The sequence below is a fragment of the Clytia hemisphaerica genome, unplaced genomic scaffold (assembly GCF_902728285.1).
Source record: "Clytia hemisphaerica strain Z4C2 unplaced genomic scaffold, Clytia hemisphaerica genome assembly, whole genome shotgun sequence".
In the NCBI taxonomy this organism is placed as follows: domain Eukaryota; kingdom Metazoa; phylum Cnidaria; class Hydrozoa; order Leptothecata; family Clytiidae; genus Clytia; species Clytia hemisphaerica.
The window spans coordinates 254,030-264,513 of NW_027104179.1; the positions used below are offsets into that span (position 1 = coordinate 254,030).

At 34.1% G+C, this 10,484-nt stretch overlaps 1 protein-coding gene across 1 annotated transcript; it reads left to right on the plus strand.

The window, feature by feature from the left end:
* Positions 1–4,946: 4,946 nt before the first annotated feature.
* Positions 4,947–9,495, plus strand: LOC136814703 (S-adenosylmethionine decarboxylase proenzyme 2-like). Its single transcript, XM_067071118.1, has 8 exons — positions 4,947–5,407; positions 5,691–5,777; positions 6,056–6,179; positions 6,622–6,696; positions 7,050–7,077; positions 7,650–7,834; positions 8,237–8,482; positions 9,337–9,495. Exons 1-8 carry the CDS (start codon positions 5,250–5,252, stop codon positions 9,469–9,471), a joined length of 1,038 nt encoding a protein of 345 aa, XP_066927219.1. The 5' UTR covers positions 4,947–5,249; the 3' UTR covers positions 9,472–9,495.
* Positions 9,496–10,484: the final 989 nt, after the last annotated feature.

Consider the following 10,484-nt stretch of genomic DNA (forward strand, 5'->3'; position numbering starts at 1 on the left):
TTTCATGGAAAATGAGCTATAAAGGCAATTTCTTTGCTTAAGGTTTGTTTTTTCTTCGTGAATTTTCATTTTCAATCTTTCTTTAAAGATTTAATATTTTATCAAATATCTTGGGATTTTCAGGGTTTATTCTAGAACTAGACAGCTTTTTACAGATCTTAAAAAGGTTTTTACAGATCTTAAAAAGGTTAACTAAGTCTTTAGATATAGTCAAAAGTTTAGACATTGGTGAAAACTTATTTCTCCGATCGAACATTGACACACGCATTTCCAAATTAGACACGCGTGAAGAAGAGTTTTCGACGCCCTTTGATTGATGTCCCATCTGAAACGGGCAGTTCCAGTTATAGTCATAGTCAATTACCCCCCTGTGGACAATATGCTGACATGGATTTCCGTAACAATTTACTTTTAAAAAACTTCAGGATTTATGTAACATTAATTCAAGATTTTTTAGGACCCTCCCGGAGCTCTGGAAACGTCCGCAGCAAAAAGTGCTGTTTTTTTATCGGAGTAGTTACAGTTCCAGCAGTCAGAACTTATATTCGAAATGATACAGTTTCAGCAGTCAACATTGCGCATGCACACTAACACTATAGATCTTTCCCTGATTCAGTTGCCGGAACTTCGATATGAGATTATTCAGTTCCGGCAGTAGTGCATAAGTGAAGTGCCGGATCTTTACCATAGTCAGAACTTTAACTATGAAAGATTTAGTTCTGGCAGTCAGTTAGCTGTATGCGCAAGCCGTTTCATTCACACGCAGTCCTTTCCTTAAGGTATGTGTTCACCTTCCTTGACACATTCTCTTTAATTGATCATATCTTTAGAACAACAAATTTTTATATATCAAAAGTATATATTTTCTGAAAGCCAATAATATTCTCTTTCTAATGGTAAAAGTTTCAGCTGAATTTAAAAAACTGGGCAGGATATAATTAAAATCTTAAGAATTTTAACCTCACCTACTTCAAAGAAGTTAAAGTCACCCATAGCTTTTGAAATTTGAGAAAATAATTTCGATACTATGTTCCCAATAGATTGAACCAAAAAAATGTCTTAGGTTTTTTTTTTGGATCGACTTTAACTCGAGAAAACTTAAAAATTGTTAAAATTTGGAAAAAAATCATTCATTTCTCGAGTTTTTTCCACTTAACCTGAAATTGTGAAGCTTTAACTCGATTAGAAAAAAAATCCTAAGACATTTTTTTAGTTCAATTCTTTGCCGAAAATATAAAAAAAAATTAAGTTCATAGCTAAATGCTATGGGTGACTTTAACCTCGTTAAAACTAGTATGGTGTGGTAAAATTTCGTTTTTTTCTACATCAATCTGAAATTTTTAACGAGATGATTGCTGTTAATTTGAGTGATCAGTGAAATGTGTCAAAAATATTACTATTCAATAGAGGTGAGAATAAACATCAGCTGAATTCTCTCTTTTGTCTTTGTTGTTTCCGAAAGAGACAATTATTTGAGTAAATAATCCATCATAAGATGAAGTTTGTTTTGAAATTTAAATGGTTATAACTCTGGATCTAAAAAATATTTTAAGATCGCGATTTTACCAAAATGAAATCCAGTAACTTTTCTTCCACTTTGACTGAAAAAAATTTTTTTGACAAAAAATCGGAAAAAAGGTGTACACATACCTTAACGCGCAATCCTGGCTGCCGGAACTCTAAAATTTAATGATTTTGGTTCCGACAGTCAGTTATACGAATCGCGCATTTTCATTAGATGTTGAAAATTTATTTGTCATGTGACAAGAAGTTCCGACTTCACATTAAAAAAAAACATAATGGTGAAAGAACGTTTTTTTATGTATATGATTATTGAAAGAATTCAGTTGATTTTAAGGTTTTAATTATTTCTTTTTCTTTTGCCATGTGTATTAAAAGATTCTACAATGTTTGGGGAACTCAAATATCCCAAAGTTTTTTCTATTTTTCATGGAAAATATGAGATATAAAGACAATTTCTTTGCGTTGCCAGAAGTTCGACTTCAGATTATATTCAGTTTCGGCAATAGTGCATAAGTGAAGTGCCGGATCTTTACAATAGTTGTAACTTTAACTATAAAAGATTTGGTTCCGGCAGTCAGTTAGCTGTGCACGCAAGCCGTTTCATTCACGCTCAGTCCTGGCTGCCGGAACTCTAAAATTTAATGATTTTGGTTCCGGCAGTCAGTTATTCGGCGTCGCTCGTTAGTTATTTGTCTGTACACAGACCTGATATCTACAGCTAATTTCAAAATTCTCTGACGTAAACTACGAAACGATAAACTTGAAGTACACGCTGGTACAGAGTAGCGCACAGGCTGTTTCATGCGTGGTCACAGTGAATCTGACAAAAGTTGTTATTAGCGAGGTTAAGTTAATCGATATAATCACAACGACGGACAAAATGTAACAGGCTATAGTGAATCTCAACCAATCAAATTTCGTATTTTCACTGGGCACAAAGCCTATCAAATTTTTTCCTCAACAAGATTATCTAGAGTGAAATTAGTCCCTTATTAATTTCCGAAAATTTCCTGCCTGAACTGACTAATGCTGACTGCCGGAACTGCATCGTTTCGAGATTAGAATTCCGACTGCCGGAACCGTATCATTTTGGATTTGAGTTCCGACTGTTGCCGGAACCGTATCATTTCGGATTTGAGTTCCGACTGCCGGAACCGTAACCACTCCGTTTTTTTTTGTGCTCCGGAACATCGGATGATTCTGGAGCACTTCCGGTGTTCAAGAGCACGATTTTTGCATAGATTTATAAAGCCCAAAGGGCTAGATATTGTGCTTTTGCTGAAAAGTGTGCCGAGATTAGGTAGGAAATCCTACCTAAGTAATATTAGGTTCGCTGTGCTAATCATGGGAAAACTAACTGTTTTCAGGCACGTATTTTAAAAAAATCAGCCGACTCATGGTAGTTTCGATATTTCGATCAGTGATGCTTTCGAATATAATCTGACAAATTCAAATTTCATTAATGGTTAAGTACCGTGAAGTCGGGTAACTTGCATCAGTGGAGGCAAACTTGTATAATAGCCATCAAATGATTGACCAATCGAAGCAGCAAAATTTCAAAACAAATCAACTATGCAGCTCTGCATGCAGCTCTACTCTACCATTTTAGAATCTCATATTTGCCGTGCAAGTAATTTAACTATTTTTATTTTAATGACCAGCCAGGTCATTCATTTGAGGGCTATGCAAATTTCCCTCTACTGATGCAAGTTACCCAATCTCACAGTATTTTATTTGACCACCTGACTCACCTGGGGACAAATATTTTTTTGTAACCATGTTTAAACGGTTTTTTAAAAACCACTTGCAGAGGAGCACCAGAAGAGCTTCAGAACTTTCCATAGAGGAAAATAGTCATTTTTTAGCAGCCCCGGAAAACTCTAAAAGTTTTTAGAGCGTCGGGAGGGTCCTGATTTTTTTAGGGAAAATCCTGGATTTTCCAATACTTAGCAAGAAAATAGAGCAAATTTTATGGATTTTCTGATACAGATGACCAAATAATTAGGAAAATCCTGCACTTTCCAGAACCTTTTTCAAAATTTCTCAGGATTTCCAAGTGAAAAGAAATTCCAAAAATCAGCGTTGTCCACAGGGGGTAATGGTTTTCTTTCTGGAACTACCCAATGAGGGTTGGGTTCGTGGGTTATGGATCATAAAAGCCAAGACAAGATAAGGCAGAATTCCATAATCCAACATGTGGACAATTTGCATCACAGTGATCTTTCATTGGAACTTTTGTAAAATCAGGATTATTTTGGCTAATATCCTTTGCATCTCTTTAAGTAGTGCCCATAAGGAGATGAAATTTGGTATATGAAGTTTCCTTATAGCAATGTAAAAGTAAGAAAAAAAGTTTTTTGATACATCAAACTGTTCACCAGTTATTGAGCACTTTCGTTTTCGAGAGATCCCTCTATCCTGTCCTCATCCCGGTTGAGATCCCTCTAAATCGGAATCAAGATAATTTTGTCCTATAAAGGATAAAAGAAAAAGAAAGCATTTCTTCTCAGTCAATTTCCTAAAATTTGACTAAAACAAGGAAATTTGAATTCGATTAATCCAATCAAAGATCGCCGTGGATCTTGATAAGAGCTTTAGCACATTGGAAGAAAATTTCAAGCATATTACATATTTACATATTTGTAAATGATCAAGCGAAGACTTTTGTATCATGGCGTACGGCCATTGCGAAATATTTTTCGTGAATAAATATTTACCGTATTCTAACGCTAAAATAATCTAGATGGGAAACAAATATTAAATTTGACTCCAGTTGACTATTTTTTTGCTTGTGCCCCAATTGGGCTACTTATTGCAGTGAGTGGGAAATGAAGATTAAATGAGCCATTGAGTACCATTTAAAAAAAAAGTCTTTAGTATGACCTGGCCAGGAAGTGAACCCATGAACTACGGCCAGAAAAGTTCTAAGCTGTTTTTTTTTGACTGAATAAATATATTTTGAATCTTTTTTGCATTTATGACGTTCTAGGATTGAAGAGTTTCAAATATAGAAGATAGTAGCATTATTCTAAAAGAAGTCGATTTTCTTCTTCTTCACTTTCCATCTTCATTTTTACATTTTTTATTTTTTTTATTATTGATAATATTCCGCTCGGGAATATCTTTTCAACAAGTCGAAAACAAATTCTATCTAAAGTTACAGCCTTTTTTGTCTCCGCTGCAAATTATATTGAGACAAACTTTAATGATACTGTCAAGTCTAAAGGAAGGTTATCTTCAGTTAAGACTAAAACCTTTTAAAAGATAAAATCTTATTATTAAAGGTGAATGACAATGGTTTAGGTGGTTTTGACAAGACTTTATTGTAGTTGTCACTTTGTTTTTATCAAACAACTTATTAAAGTGATTTATGTAATTTCTTGTTGAGGTGCATCAACGACGTTCCTCAAGGGCCTCATTTTAATTTTACTATCATTTTCTTCTAGCAAGCAACTGAAAGATTATATGATGTTTACAAAAAGTCTCGAATACTAAATCAAAACAAATAAAACAAAGAGGAAGAGACACCACATGCATTTGAGTCAAATTTTCTTTGGTTATCTTAAACAATATCCTCCCTAACATTTGGTGTGGAGCGTGTTTTGAGACGAAAACGGCGGCGATTTTAATCAATAAAGAAAGTTCAAATTTAACAGACAATTTACTGACTGAAAAACATTTTGGAGACGCAGTTTTATTTTATAAGAAGTGTTTTTAAATTAAACATGAAGATGGAAGGAGCTAACGATGTTGGAGAATTTTCAGTGCCAGAGGTTGGCTTCTTTGAAGGGACGGAGAAATTATTGGAGGTCTGGTTCACCAGCAACGTTGAAGATGGACTGACCAACAATAACAATAACGGAGATCTCCGAATCATTCCAAGGTTGGTTTTTTTTTACAATAATGTTTGATCAGAAAGTCGACTTTTTGTATTTCCTAACCTTTTGAAGGCACTTTCGTTGCATTTTGTCTGTTTATTTTTAAGTTTCTATTTTTTAAAAACATATAATTTTAAATCATCATTAATTGGCAGCAAAGTAATTCCCAATGCCCAATCAATTGTTCTAAAATCTCGCTTACCGCTTTTTGAATGACATCTGAAAATATTCTCTTGGCAAATAATCATTTCTATTGAGCATTCAAACCTTCTTTTTTTTAATCGTCAGGGAAAAATTGGATCAGTTACTTGGTATTGTAGATGCTGAGATCATTTCAGTGGACAAAAACGAGTTTATCGACTCCTATGTTTTGAGGTAGGTTTCATATAAACCTTTTATTTTAAGTTCTGAAGTTTCGTGTGTATCCCTTATAATTAGTATCTTTTTGACAATATTACCTTCTAATTCCAACTGTTTTTGCCATACCCAGTATTATGACTGGCGATGTGCTGTTGCTTTTGCGTTAGCAAAAACAAAAAATGTTTTGTCTACTCACTTATTAATTTAGAGACTGCTATGTATATATTTTATAATTGATTTGTAACGGAATATTCCCATGCAAAAATGAAACTTTATATCTTCTATCTTTGTAGCGAGAGTAGTATGTTTATATCAAGCAACCGCTTCATTATCAAGACCTGTGGCATCACCAAGCTCTTATTTGCAGTTCAACCACTCATTAATATCGTCCAACGGTTCACTGGTATGAAACTCATGGTAAGATGTGTTTTTTCAAGTGGGTTTTTATGTTTGGTACAATAGAATGTGACATTGTCATTCCTTACCTATCTGCTCAACTCCTTTCATTTACTAAAGATAATACTTTAAAGCCACCAAAACAAGCATAGAAAGTCAATGTCATCAGGTGGCTCGATCTAAAAAAGCTATCTTTCTATAAGAAACTAAAATAAAAGACTGCATTACGCCACGTTTCGTTTTCATGTGCTCAAGCTCTGTACAAGAAAATAGACTTTTAAATTGTTCAAACATTTACACATTTCAAGAGCACATACTAGAAACCAGCTAGGACTCCTTTCGTTGACAATCTGATTCGATCATAGTATCATCTAATGTTTCGCACAGGAAGAGCTAGCGGTTAGATTTGTTTCAACCTTCTTGATCTGTCTTTCCACACCTTGAAGATGATTCTATTTTTCAGAATTTCTTTTACTCAAGACGAGTGTACTTGAAACCGGAGAACCAAATTGGAATCCATCAAACCTTCAACTCAGAGGTAATACTTGAAGTTTTTTTTGGATAACCTAGTGCGCTTAGTGATGATTTTTTTCCTTTTAGGATTTTACAATTTGAATGTAAAATATATTTAGTAGTCAGTGAAACTGTGCTTGACTCCTTGACGTACTCAAAAAGCTAAAAAATCGCATTTTTAAGATTTTTTAATGCCTAAACTTTGAATCGAGTTATCTCGGCTCTGGTGATAACTAAACCCTTAATGTTTGGTACCGTTGGAAAGCTCTTTCAAAGCTCAGTCTTTTTAGTCAGATTTTAGCCAAAAATATCGTTCCTGAGAGATCAAAATTTCGCAGGAGTTAATTTATACAAAATTTTACTTTTTACTTTTTACAGGTTGAATATTTACAGAAGATCGTACCTGGTAAAAATATCTTATGTCTCTTATTTACTATCCGTATTGTCTCGTACCGCCTTTAAAGCCCCTAAACAATCTGTCTCCTGTCTCGTCTGCTGATCAATAATACTCTACAAATGTGGAATTGCGTAGTATCCAATTTCATTTCGGGTAAATTTGATTTCGTAAACTGGCGCTTAACATATGCTTAGCTAATGCTTATTAAAGCCAGATTGACATTATGTTTTCCGAGGTCTGAATCGCTTCTTCAAAAACGCGGAGCTTGCATAAAGATTGCAGTTATTCAACCAATCATCAAAACAAAAGATAGCGCGTGGCGTAACTTAATTGTTCACTGCAATGTCTTCACTTTAATATAACATTTTAATTAATGACCAGAGAGTTTACAATGTTTTGACTGCGCATAGTGTCGAATAAGAATTGGAATGAATTGTCTGCGTTTTTAATGGAGCTGTTTTGCAGAACAAGCAACCAGACTCGTGAATAGATGTATTGGTTTTAAGTTTTATCAAGATTTGAGCCTGGATAAATCAAATAATAAATCAAATAAATACTGTATTAATTATAATTTCTCTTAGATGGTTCTCCTTACATCATCGGATCCAAACAAACAGAACAATGGTATCTTTTCACATCGGATAACGTGTCCGATTTTATCGAGTCTGATGACGTCACTCTCGAGATTTTGATGTCCGATATGGATGAAACAGCTATGGTTGAATTCACGAAATTGAAAAATGAATCTTCGGCTGACGTTATTAAGGTACTCACAAAGAAAGAAATGAGAAATGATAAGCATTCGATTTTAATTTGAATTGGAAAACGACCACATGTGCTTCAGTCTGAATCGCAGACTTCTATAGATATACTTCCTATATAGAAACTTTTTATAATAAGAATAAGAAACTTTTTCGCTAAAGGATGAGCAGAAGCCTACATGTGCTTGCAAGAATCAGACTCCTTGAAATTGGACTTTTACAGTGAACCTTGAAAAAAAATTTACTATTTGTCCAACTTTTTGGTCAAATAGCTACATTTTGATGACAAAGTGAAAAATTGGGAGGCAATTTTATCTATTTTATCCTATTATTACTGAAGACACTGTTTGTATTGAATCTTCACTGCTATACTGTTGTAACTTTCTTCGCTTTTTTGTCTATTCTAGAATTCTGGAATCGAGAAGATATTGCCCGGTTCAATTAATGATGGTTGCTTATTTAATCCGATCGGGTTTTCGTTGAATGGTCTAAACAAAGAGGCTTATTACACTATACACGTGACACCTCAACCGAGTTGTTCGTACGTCAGTTTCGAGACGAACATCAAGAAGGAAAGTTATGACCACATCGTCAATAAAGTTTTGGATATTTTCAAACCGAACAAATTCATCATCACTCTGTTCTCCACCAAGGTAAGTAATGGTCGCTTCTATCATCTAGGCTACGTCATATATTCCTTCGTTTCGAGCGTAGAACTCCTACTCTTCGGAATATGCGGCTCCAGGCTTTTAGGCCTTACTTACGAAGAGTAGGAGTTTTACGCTCGAAACGAAGGAAGATATAACGTAGCCTAAGAACTCCTTCTTTTCGGGATATGCGCATTGCTCTTGTTTTGAATATTGAATTTCTCCGAGATTTTGATGAAACAATAGACAGTTTCGAAACAAAAGCCAATCATTCTTTTACTTTAATTAATATATTGATAAACTTCTTTTGTTTAGAATTTCTATTATGTTTAATCCTATTAAAAGGCGAATTCCCTGTGAGGATCACTAGCGGCCGCCCCTGGGCGTGCCTATAGACCAAGAATAAGGTCTAATAAGGTCTAAAAGCCTGGAGCTGGCTATCATCATATTTTACTATTCTTAACATTAAAAGTCTGAAAATTCGGAGTGGAAAATATTTTTGAAGCCAACAACAAATGTAAACTTTTTTTATTGGTGACCCTACCTGATTTCTAGCTTAATTCAAATCTGAAAGAGAAATTTCCATCGATAACAAAGAAAGGGTTTGGATATAGATTTGTTCCATTTTTAAGAAAACGAGACTTAAATTTAGAATCAACCTTAGGCTCAAATTTCATAATTGGTTGAAAAAATACTATGAAAATTTCCAACTTTTATTTAATCCAAAATTTCAAACTGGAATAAAAGCTTGAAACTTGAGATTTAGACAGGTTTTGGTAACACGGTGACAAGCTGACAAGTTTCCAAGGGGAAGGGCGTGGTAGATAATTTACGATAAAAACATACCTTTTTCATTCCAGGGCTCACAATGTGGAGATGCTGATGAAGTGTTGAAGAATGTTTCTTTGAATAATTACGCATGCGCAGATGAATGTTCACAACAACTCAAGAATTATACTTTAGCATATCGCGCATATTGTAAACAACCCAATTGACTAGAAGATCTTTCTCATTCAATGTTTTCAAATTGTTGTATCGTTTTACCTCGATTCCTTTGTTAACCTCCATTTACCTCTGCAGATAATTTCTTTTACCAATTGTAAAATTTTCCTCAAGGGAATTATAATCTATTCCAGATCATTATATAATCGACATTATAATTCCTTTGGGAGTCCCCAAAAAACCAGAATGCATTGCATTTATCTAAACGCGATATCGTCTATTGTAAAATTTTCTCTGGGGGGGGGGTTAGTGTTTTGTTACTTTAAAAGGTGCTTCCCAAAGTGGATACGTATAATAATAATAGTACAATAACATAAGTATTGTGTTGTCTGTGTAAAGAGCCTTAGGTACCTCAAGCATGGCTTATAAACAGGTTCTAGCTAGGTGCCTCTTCCCTAATTTAGGTGTCTTCTAAGTTTGAGCTTGGAGGTAATAAAAATATAGATGGAGATATCACTCCTACTATTCTATTGTATTGTATCGTTGATAGCAAACTTTTGCTTTGTTGCTTTGGGAAAAAGCCATTAATTTTGCTTTCGCTCATGGGAATACTTGAGTTGAAGAGAATTTGAATAAAATCACGCTACATTTTTAATTTGTTCATTGTGTGATGACAGTTTTGTTTATAAAACATAAGAAAACCTTGCAAGAATAAGCACAGAACATTGAATTTGAAATGTTCGCTGCTTAGGGAATCCTCGGCAAATTTTGTCAATTTTTACATATTTACTAATGCCAATCTTTCAACTATATTCTATCAAAATTTTGAGGCAGCTGCTATTTTAGATCAAAAGATATTTATAGCAAAGAACCTTCCACAAACAACAAAGAATTCGCAAAATTTGAAGAAGTTTACCTCTCGAAAGTTTTCCGATAAAATAAAAACTTCTTTTAAAACTATAAACAAATCATTACTCGAAAAAAATTCGCATTTTACCTAAAAGTAAAAATACGAGGTTTCGTTGGACAGAATAACTTGACTTTAGTTCTTATAATCTATATATTC